This window comes from Parasteatoda tepidariorum, chromosome 10, assembly GCF_982258835.1.
Source record: "Parasteatoda tepidariorum strain Cologne lab strain chromosome 10, Ptep-v5.0, whole genome shotgun sequence".
NCBI lineage: Eukaryota > Metazoa > Arthropoda > Arachnida > Araneae > Theridiidae > Parasteatoda > Parasteatoda tepidariorum.
The window spans coordinates 58,683,684-58,710,335 of record NC_141764.1 but is presented as its reverse complement, the minus strand read 5'-3'; the positions used below and the strand labels follow the sequence as shown (position 1 = coordinate 58,710,335).

At 27.0% G+C, this 26,652-nt stretch overlaps 1 protein-coding gene across 3 annotated transcripts in view; it reads left to right on the top strand.

Moving 5' to 3' along the window:
• LOC107455139 (beta-1,3-galactosyltransferase 5) overlaps positions 1-22,066 on the top strand; it is a 33,317-nt gene extending 11,251 nt beyond the window's left edge. For all 3 annotated transcript variants that reach the window (XM_016072605.4, XM_071183984.2, XM_016072607.4), the window contains exon 2: positions 20,586-22,066. In XM_016072605.4, the coding sequence (XP_015928091.2) occupies positions 20,643-21,836 (1,194 nt within the window). In that variant the 5' untranslated portion in view covers positions 20,586-20,642 and the 3' untranslated portion in view covers positions 21,837-22,066. The remainder of the gene's footprint in view (positions 1-20,585) is intronic.
• The last annotated feature ends 4,586 nt before the right edge of the window (positions 22,067-26,652 follow it).

Genomic DNA, 26,652 nt, shown 5'->3' with positions numbered 1-26,652 from the left:
TAAACATAAAAAAAGAGAATTTCGAGTTAAGATGGCCTTCTGAGATTTTAAATCAACCTACTTGACATTAAAAGATCTTAAGAATGGAAATTCGATTAATAATAATTGGTTTTTAAAATTTTCGATAACCATAAATTTTTTAATAATAATGATAATTACTCGTGAAATTAAAGCTGATAATTGTAAATAAAATATTATAAGATGATATATCGACTACAATTTTTCAAGAATTAAAATGTCAGTTAAGTTTTAAAATGCTTACATTTCAGAATAAATTTCTCTTTTTGAATTTTCTTTGTTTTATGTTTCATACAAGTGAAATTTAAATGTGGAGGTCATTTAAGCTATTATGATCGGCAAAGCATGACGTCAATGACGCATCACCCGCCTTGGAGATTAAGGTCAGTAACTTTAAGAAAAACAACTATCGTCTGCAACAAAAGATTTTCTTTTTTCAATTTTTGAACATAATCACGTTTATTTCAATGCTTGATTTCTTTTAAAAGTGAGATTCTAACATATTTATCTTTGTGATTATTGTAATTTAAAGAAGAAAATGAGCGAAACTGTTGTGATGGATATGTAAATAAGCATTGAATGCATAAGACTTAAAAAACGAATATGTAGATCTAATAAGGATGTGAAATGAATAATGCTGTATCTTTATGATTTTTAAGCATGTTTGTTGTCATGAGACTTTTCTTCTCTGAAGGGATTATTAAAAGATTATTTTGACTGGCATTTCAGAAAATGAGAGAAAATCACCTTTAAAATGAACAAGAAGTTGTTAATGACATAGTTTTTGAATAAAACCCTCTTTAAATAATAGCTGTGCTTCTGATATGATACATAACCAGCGAATATATTTTGAATTTCAATTCTGTTACCTTGTAACTTTGAGCCCAACCAAATTCCTGGATATATATATATATATATATATATATATATATATATATATATATATATATATATATATATATATATATATATATATATATATATATATATATATATATATATATATATATATATATATATATATATATATATATATATATATATATATATATATATATATATATATATATTATTATTATTATTATTATTATTATTTTTATTAAGGTTAAAATATCGATTGTTTCGTGTTAAGTTAAGAAGTTTACTGTACTTACTAAGAAGTTTATTAAATCGAGCCTTTAAATTTTTCCCAACTTATAAAATTTAATGTTAAATAGCATAATTTGTAACCAAGAAATGTGATTTTCATGTGTCTAATTTTCGTTTAAAATAATACAAATATGAAAAATAGAACACATGTTTTTGAGCAAATGATTACTTGAATGACGGATTGTCTGCTTGTTTTTACAATTTTGGCAATTAAATAAGACATTATAAAATATTTTTGGGTACAAATTGTTTTTTCAATTGTACAGAATTTGAAGCAAAGTAGTATTCAGTTCCATGGTTTGTAACTAAAAAAATGTATTTGATATACTTAAGTTTTTAGAAAATAATACATATGTGAAGAAAGTGGCTCACTTGTTTGAGCAATTTTAGTTTTTTGAACTTGTTTTGCAATATTTTAAACTGATAAACTTTTTTCTCTAAAAACATTTTTAGATTAGATTGCTATTTAGTACATCTTTCTTAGTTTTACAGAATTTGAAACAAATTATTATTCTATAGTAAATATCCATGATAGTTATTCTAACTTGCAATGCTTATCTACTTTAAATTAAAACTTAACTGATTTAAATTGAAAACTTTTTCTCCAAACAATGAGGCATGTCAAAACAGTTTTAGGTTGTTAGATTATACTTCAGTGCTAATTTTTTAGTTTTACAAAATTTGAAACAAATTATTATTGAATAGTAAATTTCTATCACACTTTTTTAGACTTGTTTCGCAGTTTCAAACTGAAAACCTTTTTTTTTTCTTTAAAAATAAGGCATCTCTTCAGTGCTAGTTTTTTAGCTGTACAGAATTTGAAATTTATTATTCAATAGTATAATTTGTAAAAAAAGTGTTTTTTATGTGTATTGTTTTTTAATAGAATGTATTTATTTGAGTAAACTATAACTCAATAAGGTTCTTAAATTTTATTTTTATTATATTTTGAAGTTGAAAATATCCTTGGATTGTAAATAAAGCCTACAATATATTTAATACATTAATTTCATTATTAATGAAAAAAGTGCTTTCTTAAATTGAGCAGCTTTTTAATTTTTTTTTAAATGTGAGTTGTTTCATTACGTAGATCTTACTCAAATAAAAATCGCACAGTTTCATTAGTAAAAGTCTGAGTAAAACATTTCGAAATATGAACGAAGTTCATATTATTAAACTTCCTAAGTGATTGCTCGATACTGTCTCTGTCTTTAGATCTTTCAGTTCAATAACTTTTGAAGATATTTGAGTGAGAAAATTAAATTCCAAACTATCGTAATCGGCTCAGAAAGTTTAAATTTTCTGTCCCTTTTCACTTGACTGAAGATGAAACAGAGATTCTTTGTAATCTGATAAAGATGCAGAACATGACGGGATTATAAATTGTTCTTGATTATGACTAACTTTCTCCCTCTTATTTGTTATCGCTTCGAGCAATTTCGAATATCTTTTCTAGAAATAGTTAGTAAATGTCTTGTGGGACTTATTACCGGCTCTAATTTGAACACTTTCTCGCGCTGGAAATTATGGAAATGTTCTTATTTATCGTTTGGTGTATCATTAGAGACAAATCATAGCTTAACGAATAAAAATGTTTACTAGACATAGAATAAAATCCTTTGCACTTTTATTATTTTGAAATAAAATTTGGGAAGGAGATAATGAAAGAAGATGCTACTTAATCGTATCACCAATCAAAAAAAACTATTTGTTAAACTTGAATTAAAAATTCAGCTTTTACATAAAACAGAAAATTACAAAGCAATAAAAAAAAATCATTTCAAGAATTTTTGATTTGATATTGAATAGTAGGACAAATTTTTAAAAACTACTTTTTTAAAAAACGAGAAAATATTTTTTATTTTTGTCAGACCTATAAAGCAAAGAGTATAAGGGGCATCACTTTCTAAAGACCTGAATTCAATTTTTTTTGGTATTGGTAGAAGTTAAGTGAAAGTGATGGCATTAGTTCTAACAAACAACAATTATTTGGCGAGTGTGATTTATCAAAAATATTTTGAATGACTACTTGCTAAATTGCTAATTGCTAAATACAATGCTAAATTGCGAAGTACAAAATATAAACATTACGTTTTAGAATTTTTTTATCTCGTTAATACTCAACATACATCCTAAGTAATTACAAAAAAGTTTTGAAAATGAAATTTTGATAGTTAAATTATAAGTTTCTGAAATATTTTCGAAATGTTGACTTTGAATAATTTTGGTTTCTTGATTTTATTTCTAATGGATGGTGTCAAAAATGAAATAATGAGAAATTAAAACATTTACAAAGAATAATTTTTCAGTTCCTTATATTTAAAGAATTCAATTTGAATTTGAACTGAAATATATACTTAAGATAAACGTGCCTTTATAATTTATTTTGAGTAAATTTAACTCACTGAAGAGAAAATAGTAATACAACTTGAAAGAAGTGGTTTACCTTGAAACCGGTTTGTTGTATGTCCTCTCCTACGTATTTCCTCTGCATTTAAGAAAATGTTTTTGTTACTTTAAATTTTTCATTTAATAAAATCTAAATATTTTCTAGTGTTTTTTTATGCACTGTTAGAATTTTAATTCTAAAACTATGATAAAATAACCGGCATCAGTCTGTCCGTCTAATTAATCGCAAAGTTTATGATAAAGAACATTTTTTATTTTTATGGTTTTGAAACCGCTAGTATGGTTAAAAAACCATGAATACAAAATTATATGTTTTTTTCAAAATCATTTACAGCTAGCAGGGTTTCAAAACCGTAAAAATGAAATTTAACTGGACATTGGAGATAGTTTAGTAGCTTTAATATGCTGTCATCTATGTGTGAATGAGATTATCGTATTCTAATAATCCAGGGACACACATTTGAGAGTGCGGGACACTGGAAACTCTTCATGTGTTGAAGAGAATGAATTAAATATAGTGGTATGAATGTTGGGACACGAACCCCCGTTCTATCAGCCATAAGATTGTGCAGATTAGATCTCTCGGCTATAATATGTACCCAACTGGAAGGAACTAAGCGTCTTCATTAGGTGGGCGTAGTTGGTGCAGTAAAATTATGGTTGTTTAGCCGTATTGGAAGAAATCAGTTAATAAACAGTTTTTCTCACAGGTACCAGTTTGAAAACCATCTTATTTATGGTAATCTGACTGTTTTGTTTCAATATGCTAGAATAACAATTAAATAAATTGTTATTTAATCCTTTTTTCCTCGAAATTTTTAGCAGTGTGTGTATAACTATTATATTGAGGATGAAGTTATAAGACTATAATGATAATTTATGATGCAATGGTTATTTATCTATATTTACTTATTGTAAGTTAAACGTGTTTTAACGCATGAATTTGTCAAGCTTATGTTCTATGAAAGGAACCAAATTTTTTTCTATAATGTTATATATATAAATACTAGCAAAATACTATTGGCGTATGTCTTGGTAATTAGATTCACTTTTTTTGCAGATTTTATTATCAATAAAAATGTAAGTCTTATTATCAATAAAAATTTAAGTTTTATTATCAATAAAAATTTAAGTTTTATTATCAATAAAAATTAAAGTTATTTATTTGTCCTTCGAAATACATTAATGAAACTCAATTCTATAAAATATCAAAGTTTATTTGTATAAAAACCTTGAAACTGACTATAAAAGGAATGTTTCGTCTATTGAAATAAAAAAGAGTTATCTTTTTTATATGAATGGATAAGGAAATGGAAAAAGTATGACAGATTTACTCATATTAAAGGAAATATAATACTTATAAAAAGAGTAAAAAAAGAACAAAGTTCAAAACATAGAGCTACATTAAAAGAAGTCCAAAAAGTTTTCATGAAATAATGAAAGTTAATTACAAATGAAGAATTCGTCACCATAACGCATTTTTTTTTCAAAAAAAAAAATCCTTTAAAAAAAATTGTTTATTGTTTTAGAAATTAATTACTTTCTGACGGAAGTAAGGTTTTAAAACAAAATACAGATTAGAAAAACAAAATACAGATTAGAAGAAATTACTTTTTAAATGAAAAAAAGCAACAACAAAATTTTTTTAGCTTATCTCTGAAATTATCATGCTATAAAATATATAAAATTGAAGTGGTAGTCAAGGCGGAAAAGGTAAGTTATATAGTTCAATTCTTAACGCAGTAATGCTAAGAACTATAGTGCACTCATGCATAAAATTTCGTGTCACTTAGTTTGCCCCATATTTTCCTTTTCTTCTTTTTTTTTTTTCGGGCTGTAATAAATTTTATAATGAAATGATGAAATATTTCTTCAAAGATATTTTCGTATAGATTTCATCTCAATAATGTATATATATATATATATATATATATATATATATATATATATATATATATATATATATATATATATATATATATATATATATATATATATATATATATATATATATATATATATATATATATATGTATATATGCATATATATATATATATATATATATATATATATATATATGTATATATGCATATATATATGTATATATATATGTATATATATATATATATATATATATATATATATATATATATATATATATATATATATATATATATATATATATATATATATATATATATATATATATATATATATATATATATATATATATATATATATATATATATATATATATATATATATATATATATATATATATATATATGCATAAAATTCTTTTAAATTTCTCTTAGTAGATTATATTATAACTTTAGAATTGTTTTTTTTTCTGCTGTTTGTTCATGCGATTTTTCATACTGAGCAAGAACATTTAAAGCTTTCGTAGATTTGAGAGACCAACAATAAATAATGAAAGGAAATAGTTATTTTTGAACATCCTATGCCAGAAAATCAGGCAATAAGATTGTAGCTTCTTTACTTTGATCGTTATTTAAAACAACTGCGTCATATTTCAAAAAACCCAGCTTTAAGATTTATGGAAATGTGGATATTTCTTATAAAAAGCAAATTCTTGCACTTTTTTGCTATAACTTTAAAAATATTCAATAAAATTAAACGAAATTTAGGCGCAATTTAAAATTAATTGCAAAATTAATGCTTTAAAATTCGGAAAAAAAAATCATTAGAAACTGCGCAAGGTATGAGTTTTAAAAGTATTTCTTTTATATTGTCTATTCTATCAAAATATTAAAAATTATTTTCTCATGATTTTGTAGTGAATCGTATTCGGCGGCTAATAAAATAAATCTGAAAAAAATTAAACAAAATTTTCTGTTTCATAAATTTTACTTCAATTATTACTGCAGCTATAAAAAGTTTTGGAAAATTATGGTCAGATAGGCCACTAGAATATTTGTCCCTGTCATCAAAGAAATAATATTTTAAACCTACAGGACTAATTTAAGTGTTCTAATTTAGACTTGTTGCTGCTTTCAAAAACTCATGAGAGACAAAAAAATTAATTATTGCGACAAATTCATGCAACAGTGCATAAATATTAACTCCCAGAATTCTTATTGTTAATTATGTTTAGTTACAACTTATTTAGTAGTATTAGGTACAATTAATGTATGAATTTTATACAACAATGACTTTTTTCACTCTTTATCATTCTCTTAATATAGTTTCGTTCGCTTTTAAAAACCGTTTGTTTTAATTTAGGATTTGTGAAATATACATTTCGAACAGTAATGTATATTTTACTTTTAAGCAGAAAACAAAAATAAATTTTTTTCTTTTAAACTTTGTTTTTTGCATGAGCAGGTTTAATTTGAAAATAATAAAATATAAAATCACGTTCGATTTTTTTTAGAACAGGTTCCTTTTTTAAATGTAAAGCCTTAAATGTTACAAATAACTTAACAGTTTGTGTTAAAAAGATTAGGATATAAAGGCTATTCCTTATTAGAGAAAGAATCAGAAATTACAACTTTACGAATGTTTTTAATGAATATTAATAAAATGAATAATATGTATAGATTTTTGGCCTTTAGATAATTCAGGCACATAATTATAGAATAATTTTTGACCAGTATATTATTTAATTTCTTGCGACCATTTAAATAAACAATGCATCGCACATTTGGAAAACAATGTGATCTTCCATTATAATTTGGTTTGCTTAGAAAGTGTGAAAAAATAAAAAAATGGTAGCAAAAATGACATTTAAAGATAAAAAGAGTAACAACATTGATTTTCTTTAAAATGATTTGAAAGTATTAATTCGTATATAGCAGAAATACAAATGATATTGAATTAAAATATTATTTTAAAACATGCATATGTTCGAGTTAGGAATAATCTTACACCAAGGATACCTACGTGTTTCAAATGTTCTAAGCTAGTCCTTTAATATTTCAAAATTAGCCAACATGAATTTTGGTTATGGCTCCACGTTCTTATTCTTGAAAAATCTTTCACATGATTAGAAAATAATTGAAGAACTTAATAAATCAAATGTAGTATGTATAAAAACATCACGTTTTTTTCCATCGATAACCACTTTAACAAAAATTTGATTGAATTAAATAATGTTATTTATTTATAGTTAACTAAATTATAGAACTACGGAAAAATAAACTTATAAATTGAATTTATTCTTCAAGATATTTTTCAATGCGACTTCATTAATTCAATTTGTTTCCGGGCAAGTAACTCACATGCTGCTTAACTTAAATAATAATAAACTACTATGAAAATATTTCAAATTATAATAGGCTATAATTTAATGTATTTAAAACAAAGATAAGGCAACAACCTTATAGAAATCGTAACACATTTTCAATAAAATATTACTCTAGCTAATGGTTTAATATTGCTATTAGCGAGATTTAATATAGCTGCTTAATTAAGCCGTTTAACTTAAATAAAGGCTTAGTGTTTTTCAACTAACTTGTTTCGGTGATAAGTTGGTTCTCATCAAAATTTTAATTTAGTTCTTAAAGGAGAGATACCACCTTTTTTTATGTATCAAACATTTTATGATTTTTATTTATTTCTTTGTTTATTTATTATATTTTCTTAACTTATACGTCTTCGGCATTCCAGAGAAACATTTAATTTATTTCCAAAATGTTATATTTATAAAATTAAATACATAAATGTTTTTCGAAAATGCATAACTTTTGATTTTGCTAGACTAAATGTATTTCTAAAATACATTTAGTACATTTTGTGAGCGCTGGGTCATTTTTTAAACATTTGATTGTTTTCAGTAGCATTCTTGATCAAAAGCAGCACTTTTAAAGATATGAAAAGGGTACTGTCTAATTAAAAAAACAAGCCAAGGGCAACAAAATTCTCGTACATCCTTCTAAATTTGCGGCAAAATGTTCAAATATAGGCCGAGAGCCGGAGGACAGCAAACAATTCCAGTAACTTTTATTAATTTTTTTTTTCTTCCTGCTCATTCGAACTTGCGCTCGGCCATGGCTTTATCCATGACATTTGCGGATCTAAGCTAAAGGCCACCATCTGTTTTTTTTATTTTTATCTTGACTTTCCAGGAAGAAAGTCCACTAGGAATGCGAGCAGAATAAAAATTATTTACTTATGCGGTATCTTTCCGTCCCTTTAGTTGTGAAATAATGCGTAACAGTAGTAATCAAGAAAGATCCCGCCTTTGGCATAGCTGAATACTGCCCATTACTTCGACGCTAATTATCTTAAGTAGTGAAAACGAAAGCAATCAGCCTTAATAATTGTGTAATTTTGGTTTTAGGTGAATTAATAAAGTTGAAACTGAACACGTGTCAATACGTTTTAATATTTGCTTACGGCATAAATATCATTTTTTGAAATTAAAGAACATTGTACTTGTTCCTAGACATTGCATTTATGAAACTATTTTCTGATACTTTCACATCTTTCCGTTCCTTTAGTTGTGAAATAATGCGCAACAGTAGTAATCAAGAAAGATCTCGCCTTTGACTTAGGTGAATAATGCTCATTAATTGTGTAATTCTGGTTTTAGGTGAATTAATAAAGTTGAAACTGAACACGTGTCAATACGTTTTAATATTTGCTTACGGCATAAATATCATTTTTCGAAATTAAAGAACATTGTACTTGTTCCTAGACATTGCATTTATGAAACTATTTTCTGATACTTTCACATCTTTCCGTTCCTTTAGTTGTGAAATAATGCGCAACAGTAGTAATCAAGAAAGATCTCGCCTTTGACTTAGGTGAATAATGCTCATTAATTGTGTAATTCTGGTTTTAGGTGAATTAATAAAGTTGAAACTGAACACGAGTCAATACGTTTTAATATTTGCTTACGGCATAAATATCATTTTTCGAAATTAAAGAACATTGTACTTGTTCCTAGACATTGCATTTATGAAACTATTTTCTGATACTTTCACATCTTTCCGTTCCTTTAGTTGTGAAATAATGCGCAACAGTAGTAATCAAGAAAGATCTCGCCTTTGACTTAGGTGAATAATGCTCATTAATTGTGTAATTCTGGTTTTAGGTGAATTAATAAAGTTGAAACTGAACACGTGTCAATACGTTTTAATATTTGCTTACGGCATAAATATCATTTTTTGAAATTAAAGAACATTGTACTTGTTCCTAGATATTGCATTTATGAAACTATTTTCTGATACTTTCACATCTTTCCGTTCCTTTAGTTGTGAAATAATGCGCAACAGTAGTAATCAAGAAAGATCTCGCCTTTGACTTAGGTGAATAATGCTCATTAATTGTGTAATTCTGGTTTTAGGTGAATTAATAAAGTTGAAACTGAACACGTGTCAATACGTTTTAATATTTGCTTACGGCATAAATATCATTTTTTGAAATTAAAGAACATTGTACTTGTTCCTAGACATTGCATTTATGAAACTATTTTCTGATACTTTCACATCTTTCCGTTCCTTTAGTTGTGAAATAATGCGCAACAGTAGTAATCAAGAAAGATCTCGCCTTTGACTTAGGTGAATAATGCTCATTAATTGTGTAATTCTGGTTTTAGGTGAATTAATAAAGTTGAAACTGAACACGTGTCAATACGTTTTAATATTTGCTTACGGCATAAATATCATTTTTTGAAATTAAAGAACATTGTACTTGTTCCTAGATATTGCATTTATGAAACTATTTTCTGATACTTTCACATCTTTCCGTTCCTTTAGTTGTGAAATAATGCGCAACAGTAGTAATCAAGAAAGATATCGCCTTTGACTTCGGTGAATAATGCTCATTAATTGTGTAATTCTGGTTTTAGGTGAATTAATAAAGTTGAAACTGAACACGTGTCAATACGTTTTAATATTTGCTTACGGCATAAATATCATTTTTTGAAATTAAAGAACATTGTACTTGTTCCTAGACATTGCATTTATGAAACTATTTTCTGATACTTTCACATCTTTCCGTTCCTTTAGTTGTGAAATAATGCGCAACAGTAGTAATCAAGAAAGATCTCGCCTTTGACTTAGGTGAATAATGCTCATTAATTGTGTAATTCTGGTTTTAGGTGAATTAATAAAGTTGAAACTGAACACGTGTCAATACGTTTTAATATTTGCTTACGGCATAAATATCATTTTTCGAAATTAAAGAATATTGTACTTGTTTTCAGATATTGTACTCATGAAACATTATACTTTCTGATACTTTCACATCTATCCGTTCCTTAAGTTGTGAAACAATGCGTAACAGTAGTAATCAAGAAAAATCTCATCTTTGATACAGGTGAATACTGCCCATTACTTCGACGCAAATTGCCTTTACCGAAAACGAAAGCAATAATCCTAATAATTGCTTAATTTTATTTTTTTGGAGGATTAATTAAGAAGAAACTGAACACGTTTTAATATCTGCTTATGGCATAAACATCATTTTTCGAAATTAAAGAAATTTTTTCTTATTTTCAGATTTTGAACTACAAAAACATTACTTGCTGTTACTGTCACATCTTTCCGTCCCTTTAGTTGTGAAATAATGCGCAACAGTAGTAATCAAGAAAGATCTCGCCTTTGACTTAGGTGAATAATGCTCATTAATTGTGTAATTCTGGTTTTAGGTGAATTAATAAAGTTGAAACTGAACACGTGTCAATACGTTTTAATATTTGCTTACGGCATAAATATCATTTTTTGAAATTAAAGAACATTGTACTTGTTCCTAGATATTGCATTTATGAAACTATTTTCTGATACTTTCACATCTTTCCGTTCCTTTAGTTGTGAAATAATGCGCAACAGTAGTAATCAAGAAAGATATCGCCTTTGACTTAGGTGAATAATGCTCATTAATTGTGTAATTCTGGTTTTAGGTGAATTAATAAAGTTGAAACTGAACACGTGTCAATACGTTTTAATATTTGCTTACGGCATAAATATCATTTTTTGAAATTAAAGAACATTGTACTTGTTCCTAGACATTGCATTTATGAAACTATTTTCTGATACTTTCACATCTTTCCGTTCCTTTAGTTGTGAAATAATGCGCAACAGTAGTAATCAAGAAAGATCTCGCCTTTGACTTAGGTGAATAATGCTCATTAATTGTGTAATTCTGGTTTTAGGTGAATTAATAAAGTTGAAACTGAACACGTGTCAATACGTTTTAATATTTGCTTACGGCATAAATATCATTTTTCGAAATTAAAGAATATTGTACTTGTTTTCAGATATTGTACTCATGAAACATTATACTTTCTGATACTTTCACATCTATCCGTTCCTTAAGTTGTGAAACAATGCGTAACAGTAGTAATCAAGAAAGATCTCGCCTTTGACTTAGGTGAATAATGCTCATTAATTGTGTAATTCTGGTTTTAGGTGAATTAATAAAGTTGAAACTGAACACGTGTCAATACGTTTTAATATTTGCTTACGGCATAAATATCATTTTTTGAAATTAAAGAACATTGTACTTGTTCCTAGATATTGCATTTATGAAACTATTTTCTGATACTTTCACATCTTTCCGTTCCTTTAGTTGTGAAATAATGCGCAACAGTAGTAATCAAGAAAGATATCGCCTTTGACTTAGGTGAATAATGCTCATTAATTGTGTAATTCTGGTTTTAGGTGAATTAATAAAGTTGAAACTGAACACGTGTCAATACGTTTTAATATTTGCTTACGGCATAAATATCATTTTTCGAAATTAAAGAATATTGTACTTGTTTTCAGATATTGTACTCATGAAACATTATACTTTCTGATACTTTCACATCTATCCGTTCCTTAAGTTGTGAAACAATGCGCAACAGTAGTAATCAAGAAAGATCTCGCCTTTGACTTAGGTGAATAATGCTCATTAATTGTGTAATTCTGGTTTTAGGTGAATTAATAAAGTTGAAACTGAACACGTGTCAATACGTTTTAATATTTGCTTACGGCATAAATATCATTTTTTGAAATTAAAGAACATTGTACTTGTTCCTAGATATTGCATTTATGAAACTATTTTCTGATACTTTCACATCTTTCCGTTCCTTTAGTTGTGAAATAATGCGCAACAGTAGTAATCAAGAAAGATATCGCCTTTGACTTAGGTGAATAATGCTCATTAATTGTGTAATTCTGGTTTTAGGTGAATTAATAAAGTTGAAACTGAACACGTGTCAATACGTTTTAATATTTGCTTACGGCATAAATATCATTTTTCGAAATTAAAGAATATTGTACTTGTTTTCAGATATTGTACTCATGAAACATTATACTTTCTGATACTTTCACATCTATCCGTTCCTTAAGTTGTGAAACAATGCGCAACAGTAGTAATCAAGAAAGATCTCGCCTTTGACTTAGGTGAATAATGCTCATTAATTGTGTAATTCTGGTTTTAGGTGAATTAATAAAGTTGAAACTGAACACGTGTCAATACGTTTTAATATTTGCTTACGGCATAAATATCATTTTTTGAAATTAAAGAACATTGTACTTGTTCCTAGATATTGCATTTATGAAACTATTTTCTGATACTTTCACATCTTTCCGTTCCTTTAGTTGTGAAATAATGCGCAACAGTAGTAATCAAGAAAGATATCGCCTTTGACTTAGGTGAATAATGCTCATTAATTGTGTAATTCTGGTTTTAGGTGAATTAATAAAGTTGAAACTGAACACGTGTCAATACGTTTTAATATTTGCTTACGGCATAAATATCATTTTTTGAAATTAAAGAACATTGTACTTGTTCCTAGACATTGCATTTATGAAACTATTTTCTGATACTTTCACATCTTTCCGTTCCTTTAGTTGTGAAATAATGCGCAACAGTAGTAATCAAGAAAGATCTCGCCTTTGACTTAGGTGAATAATGCTCATTAATTGTGTAATTCTGGTTTTAGGTGAATTAATAAAGTTGAAACTGAACACGTGTCAATACGTTTTAATATTTGCTTACGGCATAAATATCATTTTTCGAAATTAAAGAATATTGTACTTGTTTTCAGATATTGTACTCATGAAACATTATACTTTCTGATACTTTCACATCTATCCGTTCCTTAAGTTGTGAAACAATGCGTAACAGTAGTAATCAAGAAAAATCTCATCTTTGATACAGGTGAATACTGCCCATTACTTCGACGCAAATTGCCTTTACCGAAAACGAAAGCAATAATCCTAATAATTGCTTAATTTTATTTTTTTGGAGGATTAATTAAGAAGAAACTGAACACGTTTTAATATCTGCTTATGGCATAAACATCATTTTTCGAAATTAAAGAAATTTTTTCTTATTTTCAGATTTTGAACTACAAAAACATTACTTGCTGTTACTGTCACATCTTTCCGTCCCTTTAGTTGTGAAATAATGCGTAACAGTAGTTATCAAGGCAGACCCCGCCTTTGGCGTTGGTGAATACTGCATAATGCCCATTACTTCAGCGTTCATTATCTTGAGTAGTGCACGAAAGCAATCGAAAATTTTTCTTATTTTCAGATTTTGAACTTCAAAAACATTTTTTGTTGTTACTTTCACATCCTTCCGTCCCTTTAGTTGTGACATAATGCGTAATCGTAGTAATCAAGAAAGACCCCGCCTTTGGCGTAGGTGAATACTGACTATAATGCCCATTGCTTTCGACGTTAATTGTCTTGAGTAATGAAAACGAAAGCTATCAGCCTAATTATTAGCATAGTTTTGGTTTTAAGTTAAGTAATTAAGAAGAAACCATGCACGTGTCAATACATTTCAATATCTGTTTGTGGCATAAGTATCATTTATCGAAATTAAAGAATATTGTACTTATTTTCAGATATTGTACATATAAAACATTATTTGTTGATACTTTCACATTTTTCAGTTCCTTTAGTTGTAAAATAATGCGTAACAGTAGAAATAAAAAAAATATCCCGTTTTTGGAGTAGATAAATTCAATTATACTTCGACGCTAATTGTCTTAAAGTAATGAAAATGAAATCAATCAGCCTAGCAATTGCATAAATTTGGTTTTGGAGAATTAAATAAAAACAACTGAAAACTTGTCGATACATTTTAATGTCTGCTTATGGCATAAATATCAATTTCCGAAATTAAATGAAATAAAAGAATATTGTACTGGTTTTCAGATATTGTGCGGATGAAACATTATTTGCTGATAATTTCACTAGGGTAACGATTTAAACTTCCAAAATTAGTCTTTTATTTTTTCATAAAAAGTAATTTAATACATTGAAATGGTATGGTCAAAACTACCAGAATATGGTAAAATTCACCATGTTTCTGACTCTATAGGAACACTAAAAATCTTTTACGCTTTCCAAAATCATTATGAAGAGCTTTGGAAATGATTTTGGTAAAATTTACAACAAAATATGGTTTTATAATACGGAATAAAATATGGTAAATTTGGTAATTTTATCATGATACCTTAGAAGAGCATAAAAACCATTTATTCTGTTAAATTTACTCATCAGTTTTTTCCCCACTAAATGTATGGAATTAAGAACTATAACTTTGAAAACCAGAATTTCCAGTAAACCTTTACCAAATTACCAAATGAATAGTTTAAGTACCATATATTTTGGCTTTTATAACAAGAATTATGGTTTCTTTAACCAGAAATATCATTACCTAGAGTACGGTAACTTTACCAGATTTCTTTCTCCATGCGTGCTCATAGGTCTTAGGATAAACAATGCGTCTTACATTGTTTAATTTTCTTAATAGCTTTAAAGCAACTTAATTATAAAGTCGCTTTTTCATCCGCTATGGCAAATCGTTCTGAAAAGAACGATTATGCAGGCAGTTTCTTGAGTTGATGAACGATAACGAACTGGGGTGTAGCTTTCATTATGACTTAGATAAGGTTTAAGTGATATTAAAGTATAAATTATAGAGTATTAAATACGACAAATAAGAAAAGAGTAAGTGAATCAATCTGAAATAAACTGAGTAAGCTGTTCTGGGCATTAGTGAGCGATACCGAGCAGGATGAGAAGCCTCCTGGTTTATAAAAGAATCAATCCAAATTCGAAATGAGGAAGAAGTTAATTATTTAAAATTATACTGTTTGGAAATGATATTATTAACGTTGAAATAAAATTTACATATCATTTATTAACGATGCATTTTCATTGTTCAATTATATTTTCATTAGTTAATATTTACACTGCAAAATTAATTTTTATAATGTAATTTTAAAAAAAACCATATTTATGTAATACATGCAAAGTGATCGGTGGCGGAGGCTCTGGGAAAGAAGTGTGAAGAGCGAGCTTAACGAATTCAGATCGCGAAGGACTCTGAAAAAATTGCGTATGCAGTTGCGGTGGTAGGCGAGTGATAGCGAGGAGTGGACAGAGCTCCATTATTGACCTAAATAAAGGTGGTAGCTAAAATTACTGTAGTTTATTTTACAAAAGCAAGATAGTTCTCTCTACCATAATACAGTATTTATATAAATATTTATATTTGGGCCTGAAGTCAAAGAACAGTTTTTTTGTTGAACAGAAAAAATGTTTTGTTTAACAGAATGTAACAGAAAAAATTATCCCCCTGGTATAAATCAATATGTGCTATCACATTTTCACGACGGGCTTATTTTTCACATATAGACCATTTTTGTGACTAGCCATTGATGGGTTAAAGTTAAAAAAAATTGTTAGTACGTTGCCACGTATGTTTTACGTTGCCATTATGCAAGATAATTTCCTTATAAAGTAAACAATTAATATACCAATGAATTTTCTGTTTTTTTTTATCGCAATTCTATTTGTTCCGTAATTAATTTTTTCTTTATCTAAGCAGAGAATACGATTTTAAAAAATTCTCAAATCAAATTTCCATCCTGAGTGCAGAAAGTGAGTAGATTTAAGTTCTTGACAGCATTCATGAACTGAATTTAAAATTGCTACTAAATGAAACACCATTAAAATCTCGTATAAGCTATTGTAGCATGAAACTTTAGAAAGATAATAAAAAAATACATTGTCCATTTAAAAAAAAATAGAAAATGCTTTTGAATAAAAAAATGATCCATTACTGTATATCAAATTACTAAAAGACGTTTCTGAAACGAGTTATGCAACTATATAATGGTTTCTTTCAATCAGGCAGATTATAATTTAATCTCTGACTTTGTACACAATTAAAATAGATAGTTTCAGATTCAAACTTTAAAATATTGTACAATACTCAGAATTTTGTTTATGTGGTAAATTTGACAGACATTTTTATGGAGTTACCCAAAAATTAATTTTTTTTTTCCACAGAAATTTTAAGTTCATTTTATAAGTTATATAGTTTTTCGTTTGAAACGTTTAAACTTTCAATCGAAAGGTCAAGCGCTCAGAAAAATTGTTTCTACTATGACCCATAATATCGGTTTTTTAAACAAAAATAGAAAAAAAAGATTAATACAAGTTTGATTCAACTTTAATAAATAGAAGCAAGCTTCAAGGTGAACTAGTGTTTCGCGTTCAAGAGTATCAAGTACGATAACATGGTTCAAGTTAACGCCGTATTATGCTTGCCACAAGTTGCACTGAAAAAAATTCCTGATCAAATTACTCACTCAGGATGCCGATACTTTTTATCGGTAAAATTAATTTTTACCGGAACATATATCACGCAACAAAAATCTGATATACCGTAATTTTTACAGTAATTTTACCGTAAAATGTCTGAATCAATCTAATTAAATAAATATTACTGTAAAAATTACGGTATAATATTTAACAGTAAAAATGGATTTTGCGGATGACGCAACAAAAAATCTGATATACCGTAATTTTTACAGTAATATTACCGTAAAATGTTTGAATCAATCTAATTAAATAAATATTACTCTAAAAATTACGGTATAATATTTAACAATAAAAATGGATTTTACGGATGACGCAACAAAAATCTGATATACCGTAATTTTTACAGTAATATTACCGTAAAATGTTTGAATCAATCTAATTAAATAAATATTACTGTAAAAATTACGGTATAATATTTAACAGTAAAAATGGATTTGGCGGATGACGCAACAAAAATCTGATATACCGTAATTTTTACAGTAATATTACCGTAAAATGTCTGAATCAATCTAATTAAACAAATATTACTGTAAAAATTACGGTATAATATTTAACAGTAAAAATGAATTTTACGGATGACGCAACAAAAATCTGATATACCGTAATTTTTACAGTAATATTACCGTAAAATGTCTGAATCAGTCTAATTAAATAAATATTACTGTAAAAATTACGGTATAATATTTAACAGTAAAAATGGATTTTACGGATGATGCACCTAAAGTCTCGGCACTTTTCTATTCCATAATATGACCCGAAAGTTTTTACAATGTGGAACAATAATATGATTTGATCAAAATTAGCACCATATTAATTATGTAGTAAATTTGAACGATATTATGGCTCAAGATGTTCCAAAGCTTCTGACAATGTATTGACGTTTGTTTTCTATTATAGACTGTTACTCTAATTCTTTTATTTTTTCTAATTTTGTACAATTCTGACACCTTAAATTAAAATTTTTTATTAACATTTTTATTCCAAATTGTTCAAATTCAATTAAATAAAAAATAAATTTCTCTTTTATCCAATTAAGTTATTTTTAAAATATTACTGATAATTAATCTTATAATAATTCAAAAAAAAAACTATTTCATACATTTAAACGAAATTTTTTAGTTTCATAAGTAAAAGTTAAAAAGAAATTCAGCATAGAATTTGAAAAGTCGTTTCTAAATTTTTGGAACAACTTTGAGGAAACAATACCAACTTTCTGAATCTAAAAATAGACCCAAATAGATATTTAATACACATTTAAACGAATATTTAATATACATTTAAGCGAAATATTTTAGTTTTATACATAATAGTTTTATAAAAGTTAAAAAGAAATTCAGCATAGAATTTAAAAAGTCGTTTTTAAATTCTTAGAACAACTTTGAGGAAACAATACCAACTTTCTGAATCTAAAAGTAGACCCAAATAGATATTTGTCGTTATTGGAGTAGGTAAATTAAGGAAGAGCTCAGCAGCATCTGTATATTGAAATGGAAATTAATTCTTAATTGCACACCTTTTCAGCAGGTTTTTTTGCGATCGTTTCTTTGTTTTGTTGTCACTAATTCAACAGCTATTTCTAACTTAATAATTGCAGGAAGTCTCGTGCTACTAGCTTTTATTGAGCTATTTTTGTTACGGTTGTCTTCATATTTCACTTTTAATTATAGTTTTATGCGCCGAATTTAGGCAGTTTGATCCAGAATTTGTTGCCTTAGATGACAAGAGGTGGAATGAGTTCGTAATGTTCTTCAGAATTTGGAGGAATGCATTTGGTATTGCATTAAGAACGGAAATATGTGTCATCAGAACGCATTTTACGTTCAAAATGTGCTATTATAGATTTTAAAAAAGGAAGTTTAGATTTTATATTAACGTAATATACTTTAAAATATTCACCTTGTAAATTTGTCACTAAGAAATTGTTGTAAAAAATATCTGAATCTTTTATGATTGATCAGAGAAAATATTTTTTGGTGAAATTACCGTACTGTTCTGGTTAAAAACGAACAAACCATAATTCTGATTAATAAAACGAAAATATATGGTTTTTGAACCATTCATTTCGCAGTTTTTCTTTTCATTTCTCAATGGTTTACCGGAAAGTCTGGTTCTGAAAATTATTGTTCTTATTACCACGCTATTATATTGGGCAAATTGCAAATCATTAAAGCACATTAAAGATGGAAATATACTATTGTTCAATAAGGTACATTAAAGCGGAAAGATATTATTAGCGGAAAATTGTGAATAATTAAAGTATATTAAAGAGAGAATGAACAATTGTAGGAAAATTGTGGAAGCAATAAGAGTAATTAAAGTAGAAATATACTATTATTAGAAAATTGTGCACCATTAAGGTACATATAAGTGAAATGATACTATTATTGGTAAATTGTTACAGTAATAATTTATTGTCTAATTTTGAGTTTTTATGGGTCAGATTTGTTTTAGTTGATTATTAAGTTTAAACTTGTTCACCCACAATGAAAAAAAATTTCAATGAAAGCTGAATTGTACTCGTGACAGCATTCGACAACAAATTGTATTCCACTAAATCAACACGACTCCTTGTGTTTCTACTGTATTTTTTATTAGTCAGTTAATTTTAAATTGAGATTCAAGCAATATTTTTAAACTAATATTTTTCAGGTTTTTAAATACACATCACTTTTTGCACTTCTAAGTTCTACTGAAAATGGTTTGCATTGAAATAATAGTAAAAAGTACACGTGTCTTTATTGCTTCCTAATAGTTTTAATTATTGTATGTATTATACGTATAAATATTCTTAGTACAACTAATTTGACAGAAAAAAACTTAATTGCATTCATGGTGGTATTAAAAATGTTCGATCACAGTTCGGTGAAAGCAAAGGGAACTAGAAACCAGTTACCAATTATAAAAATTATGAAAAACCATCTGTCACTTATTTAATATAAGAAGTACTATTGTGTTAAAATAAAATTTTTAATAATTGTGTTCTATTAATACTAAATATACGCTTTTCAATTCTAATGTATTCGTGTGTAAAAAATTGCCTGCTTTTTACTTTTTCTGCTTTATTCATAAAATCATACATCCCTATCGCCTTAAAAAAAAAAAAAAAAAAAAAAAAAGAACGTAGAATTATTAAATCTTCTTTAAATTGCATTTTTATGCATTTGAATTTAAACTCTTCATTAAATGTACTTAAAAGGGTTTATTTAGCTTATTTAGATGGTTTATATAAATTTTTGTCATAAAATATTAATATTTTTTTTTTTAAAATTTAAATAAAACTTCTTGTTTTTAAGCGTGCTCTAAAATTATTGATCCAATTAATAGTTCACTTAGGTGCTCTGACTTAAAGCTTGAAATTATTTGATAATGCCTCTTTTCATTAAAAATCATCCATTATCTCGACTAATTTTATTCTTGTTTCTTTTTAGAAATGGCTTGAAGGAAAGACGAAACATCAGAAAATACTTTAAGAACTCTTTGAAGAAATGAGGAGATTGTGGTGTGCTAAGTGCATAGTGAGTTTATTGGTATCAGTCGCATTAACATTCCACTTACTTCGTTTAGGAACAAACGAACAAACACTGGATAAACGAAGTACGTATGCTTTAGAACTGGAAGATTCCAAATCTATTGACATACCACCTACAAGTCATTCTTTCACGAAAAGTATTCCATACTTACGACGAAAGTTATCCCAAGGTAATACTGTGACAGCCAGAGAGACTTTAACGCCAAAGTGGATTGTATTGGCGGGTAATGTTACTGTTCACGAAGGCACTAAATATGTGCCAAATTATGTTTCATTCGACGTCAATTCTCCATATTTGTGTGCCAATTTTTATGAATACAAAACAAAACTACTCATTTTCGTAGCATCTAGTGCGAATCATTTTGAGCAGCGGCAAGCGATTCGCGAAACTTGGGGTCTGAAGCTTTTGCAACAAGCTTACAACTACCGAGTGGTCTTCCTTCTCGGCAAAACGAAAGAAAGCGAACAACAGCTAATGACGCAAGAAAGTTACAGGTATGGTGACCTAGTCCAAATCAATTTAACCGAGTCTTTCCGAAATTTGGGGAGGAAGTCTGTAGCTGGTCTTCAATGGACAAAACAGTTCTGCAAGCAAGCGGATTTCATCATGAAAACAGACGACGATATTTTGGTTCATGTTCCGAATCTCTTAAAAGCGTTGGAAGGCGCAGAAAAAACTGAACCTCTGCTGATGTGCCATGAAAATAGAATGCGGCAAATCTTAAGGAAAGAATTGCTGGATAGTGCCTCCATTCCACCAACATACCATAAGTACGAAGTTTCTGAGAATGAGCTACCTGGAAAATATTACCCACCATACTGCTCAGGGATGGCTTATGTATTTTCCAGTACAGTTAGAGACTGGTTGCTTGAAGCAAGTGCAACAACGCCTATCTTTTTCATCGAAGATGTATATTTGACAGGTTTTTGCCGCCATAAAGCTGGTGTCATAATAAAACCGCACAGTGGCATCACATTGCGGCCTCCTATTGACTTTCACCAAGCTGCTTGTACTTTTAGGGACGGGCGTATTTCTTCTCAAGAAGTAGGCGTTAAAGAACTCCGGAAATTGTGGGTGGAAACGAACACACAAGGTTTCTTTTGTCCTCAATTACTGGGTTATGCCAAAGATCGAAAGGAATTCGAGTGATGAAGTAATGAGGGAACCACAACATAAAAATGACTAGTCTACATTTGCATAAGCTGGAACAAAGCAAAAACCGCATGTCATATCATTTAGGAAGAAATATTTTATGGGCCAAATCACTTAGTGGTGAATAAATCATCATAATAAGTTAAAATTTCATTTGTTTATATATTTCCATGGATTTCTTTTTATGTCATTGACATGTTTTCGTATTAAAAATGATTTTAAAAAGGCATCTTTCACCTCATTTCGTAGTTTTGTTTTTTTTGTGGCTCGCCTTGTTTGTTAAAGAATTTTTGTAGTTTAGCTAATTAAACAATCAATTTTGTTTTCAGAATACCGAAAGATGTTTTGTTTCTGGTTTTTCTTGTTATTAAAGATTAATTTAATAATAAAAAGAAAATAAGGGGAAATGCTCGAAATTGAAACAAGAGGTATTTGAAGTTAAGCAGCTGTTAAAATTTAAAAAAAAATATGGAAATAAATTCACATTTCGCTAATAAATAACAGAAACTAATAATACTAAATAATTGAAACAACTTATTTTTTCTTGCAGAATAAAGAATTTAAAATCTGTTTTTAACCTGATTAATCGGCTTAAGACGTGAAAATATGCAACTTTCTAACTTTTATTGTTTTTTTTTCTTTCAGTTTAATCATAAAAAAAGGAAAAAAAAACTTAAGCAAAAATGAAAAGCTGTATTTGAAATTGAAGAGTTGTTAAAATTTCAATTTTTCTTTATACAACTGAGTGGTCAAAGAAATTAAGATATAAATTAACATTTTGCTACTGAAGAACTGAAACTATTAAATTCTTATAATACTAAATAATTGAAACTATTTATATAAATATTTTCACTTTTTTATTACAATTGAACAAAGATATAATAAATATTTTTACTTTTTTTATTACAATTGAACAACGATATAATATATTTTTGCTTTTTTTATTACAATTGAACAAAGATGTATGCATTTGATAAAACTTTAATTAATCAACGGATTCTGAAAAAATGAACAGAAATTAAGATTATTTACTGTATGGATATTTTGAGTAAGAGTGCTTGAATTAAAAAAAAAAATTGAATGTAAAACTTATTTATACATTACCAAATCTTGAGCTTAAAATTATGATATTTTGAAATTATGTTGTTCTAAAGTTTTTGAAAAGTTTTCCGAATAAATATAATTCAGTTGAAGGAAAGTTTTGGATTATTTTTTTAGCTATTGGCATAAATATGTCGTAATTTTTAAAAAAAATTCAAGTTAACAAAAATACTAATTATTGTTAGATTTGTTAAAAATACTAACTATATATTTATAACACTTGTAATAGTGTGTAATTACAAATGTAATAGTTTCAGGTTAACAGTAGTAACAACAACAAGAAGAAGAAAAATAATAATGAATGAACAAAAAGGTTGAAAAATACATTTTTAAAATCAATATTTTACACTTCATTTTTTCTTTGTTCACTATTATCAAAAAAGCTCGTAAAAAGATTACTTTTAATAAATATTTCTCATATGCATGTACGTATTACTGTCCGTGTGGTAAATCCAGTTATTATCCTAAATGACCAGTTATTGTTTAAATCTAATAAAAAGAAATGTTTAGTATGGTTTAATTTGTGCAGTTCATGAAACTTGTTGTAATATCTGGCTATTATTCGTTATAAATAAAAAGTTTAGCTTATGTAATAAATTCGTCATATTTTTTACCTACTTTTCAACCTAATATTTAGTTTTTATGATAATGAAAATTAAAAGGTAAGAAATATATGAAAAGTTAAAAGAGATAAAAATAAATATTTTATTTTTTTTTCGTAACTGTAAGACAATTTTGTGACAGTTTGCAAGAAAGTGAGCTTGTTATGCTTTTATGTTATTCTATTTTAATATTTAATTTTGCTCCTTTCGTTTCAATTTTATATTGATTTTTCCAAGCAAGTTTGACATAATCTTAAAATAATGGTTAAATAAAATTAGAAGGTTTTTTATGTTTAAATAATCATTGCAAAATTTTTGAATGTAATTTGGGTGCATAAAAAAAATTATAGTGCTGGTACTTTTTACTATAATTTGATCTGGATTTTTTTTCACTGAATTCACTGAATATCCGGATTCGGATAAGCAGAATTCCGGACCTGGAATTAAGTGTAGCAGAGGTTCTAAAGTTGCACAGTATTGTTTTCCTTAAAATTTCTGTTGATAAAAGTTTGTTTAAATGTGTTTACGAAAAAAATTATTTTTTATGGAAGATTCTCGAAACCAATTGAGCTGTAAAAAAAGTATTCGTTAAAAATTATTTAAAATACTGTCTCGAGGAAACCAAGAATATTTTTTAAACTGCTTCAAAGATGCTTCAAATATTTAAAATACGAAACTAATCATTTTACATCAATTAATTATTATATTTTTCTAAAGCTAGAAATCTTTTTTTATTATTTTCTAACACACCAAACTGCAAGCATATTTTTATATTAGACTATCACATATCTGTAATTATTGCATAACTTTCGTTATTTATCTCTGAAATTTTGATATTTCTTTAACACTAATGAATACAGACAAAAATTCACGTTTTTACAGACATATTTTAAATAAGTATTAATTTATAATAATAAATTGCTTTTAAATGTCTTATTTTTAAACTCACAGGAACAGTTAATCTGTCTACTCTAAGGTTTTTAATTCCTTTGCATTTATCTTTTTCTTGGTAGTCGTGAATGTATGATTATTTTCTGTTTCTTTTCTTCCTACATTTTTTAAATTTTATTTTGGTATAATATATAGTCTTTCACGCCATTTAGTTTCCTAGGTAAAAATCATTAATTATGTTAACAATTCTAAATTTAACTATTCTAAATTTATTAGAAAAAAGCCTTAATTATTTCAGACTTGTGTGTGATTGGTGTTTAAATTTCGATATTTTCCTTATCTTCTGGTTACTTCCTTGGTAGTTTACTATCAGGTAGTTTACGTCGATATAGAAAGCATGCATAAATTGTAAAATGTTTAAAAAGGTTAGTTTAAAATGAATAAATAACTGATATGATACATTTTATTTAAAAAAAAATATTATTTTCACAATTTTTTATACCTTGATAGATTATTTTTTTAAAGCGTTGACAATTCTTTAATTTTTAATTACTGTTGGATCCTGACCGTCAACACGTTAGAATTGAAAACGTGTAGTTTAATGAAAAATACTAACAATCACTAGCCTCCGTTCGGGAGAAATATGATATGTATGACACATCTAATATTTTTTATTGTAGTTTTTTATTTACTATTTTTTAATATTTTAAGAAGAAAAGGACTTTTTACTAATCGTATTTATACTTTCAATATGCTATCAAAAACATTATGACTACTAGGAAGAAATTTTGTAGTGCTGCCATCTCTGTGTTATCTATGTAACTAATAAAAAATTAAATCTTGAAAATCACAATAATTCTGCTAAATTAAATGGAAGCTGTGATTCCGCATCCGCATCTAAGTGAAAAACCTATACGATTGCTTTAGAGAATACGAATGCCTTAACTTTTAAGATTATTAAATGATTGATTAGAAAAAAAAGATTAAAATACTAATATCGATTTTTTTTAAAAATTTTAAAGATATTTAATAAGATAAGAAATGAAGATAAATTTTATATTCACGAAAAAGAGCTGACATTATACAAAATATACAAATATCAAATTTAAGAGAGGTGCATTATGATTTTCTATGGGCGAAAGTATAATGTGAAATTACATTTAGCTTTAACTAAAATTTATTGAATTTTCGTTTATGTGCTATTTTGTTTGTAGAAACCGCGTCGCGTTAATTAATTTAAGTTAAATTAAATATAAGAACTTTTTGTCCCAGATATTACTAAATGATATGATTCTTAGAAAAGAAAATTATCTCTATATTCATTGGATTTTCGTCATTTGTATAACTTAAGTTTTGTTATTTTCTTAAAACGTTTTTCTTCTCTCTAAAATCTTATTTTGTTTTGTTTTTTATGCAAATAAGAATAATCATATATTAATTTAGAGTTACAATCTGAATAGCTTCTGATATAAAACAATTATTTCGAAAATTATAATAGTTAAAATGTTACAAAAATTATCAAATTTTTTCTTCATAAGAGAAATATCAGTTTATATATTTACTGGTTTTAAGCAATTACTCGTAATTAATGATTCGAGACATGCATAAGAAATCTGTTTAAAGAACACATTTAAATTGTGGTAAAGATTCCAGATTATACTGTTCTCCACACTGTTCTTGTGAATTATTGATACATAGCTATAAAATTTCTTCTTCTTTGGCTAGCCAGCGGACATCATAAAAAAAATTTTCCTGTCTAGTCCTCAATCTGTCAGAAATTTTTTTTTGCAGTACCATAGACGTAGCTGAAAAAAGGTTTATTTTCTTAAGAAGGGGGACATAATTTTTTTTTTTTTTCCATTTGGAAATAGTTTGATTATTTTACTTTGTTTCTTTTACCACGCATTACTTTATGTCTCATTATTTTTATAAATAAATCACTTTATAATAACTATTTAAAATACTATCATTGTATTTGGAAGCTATTATCATATATATTTAAAAAAGATATAAAAAATGTTCTTAAATTTAACCAGAATTTTCCGTATTTAACCACTTGATAACTCGTATAGTCAATAATTAAAACTTTCTCATGAAGGAGGCAATAGTACTTAATTAGAATGGCATAAGTTGTTTTGATATAAATAACTTAATTTGTTAGACATTTGGCAAGTTTGATTTTTTATTTTATTTTTGTGTTCTTAAAATCAGTTGCATAT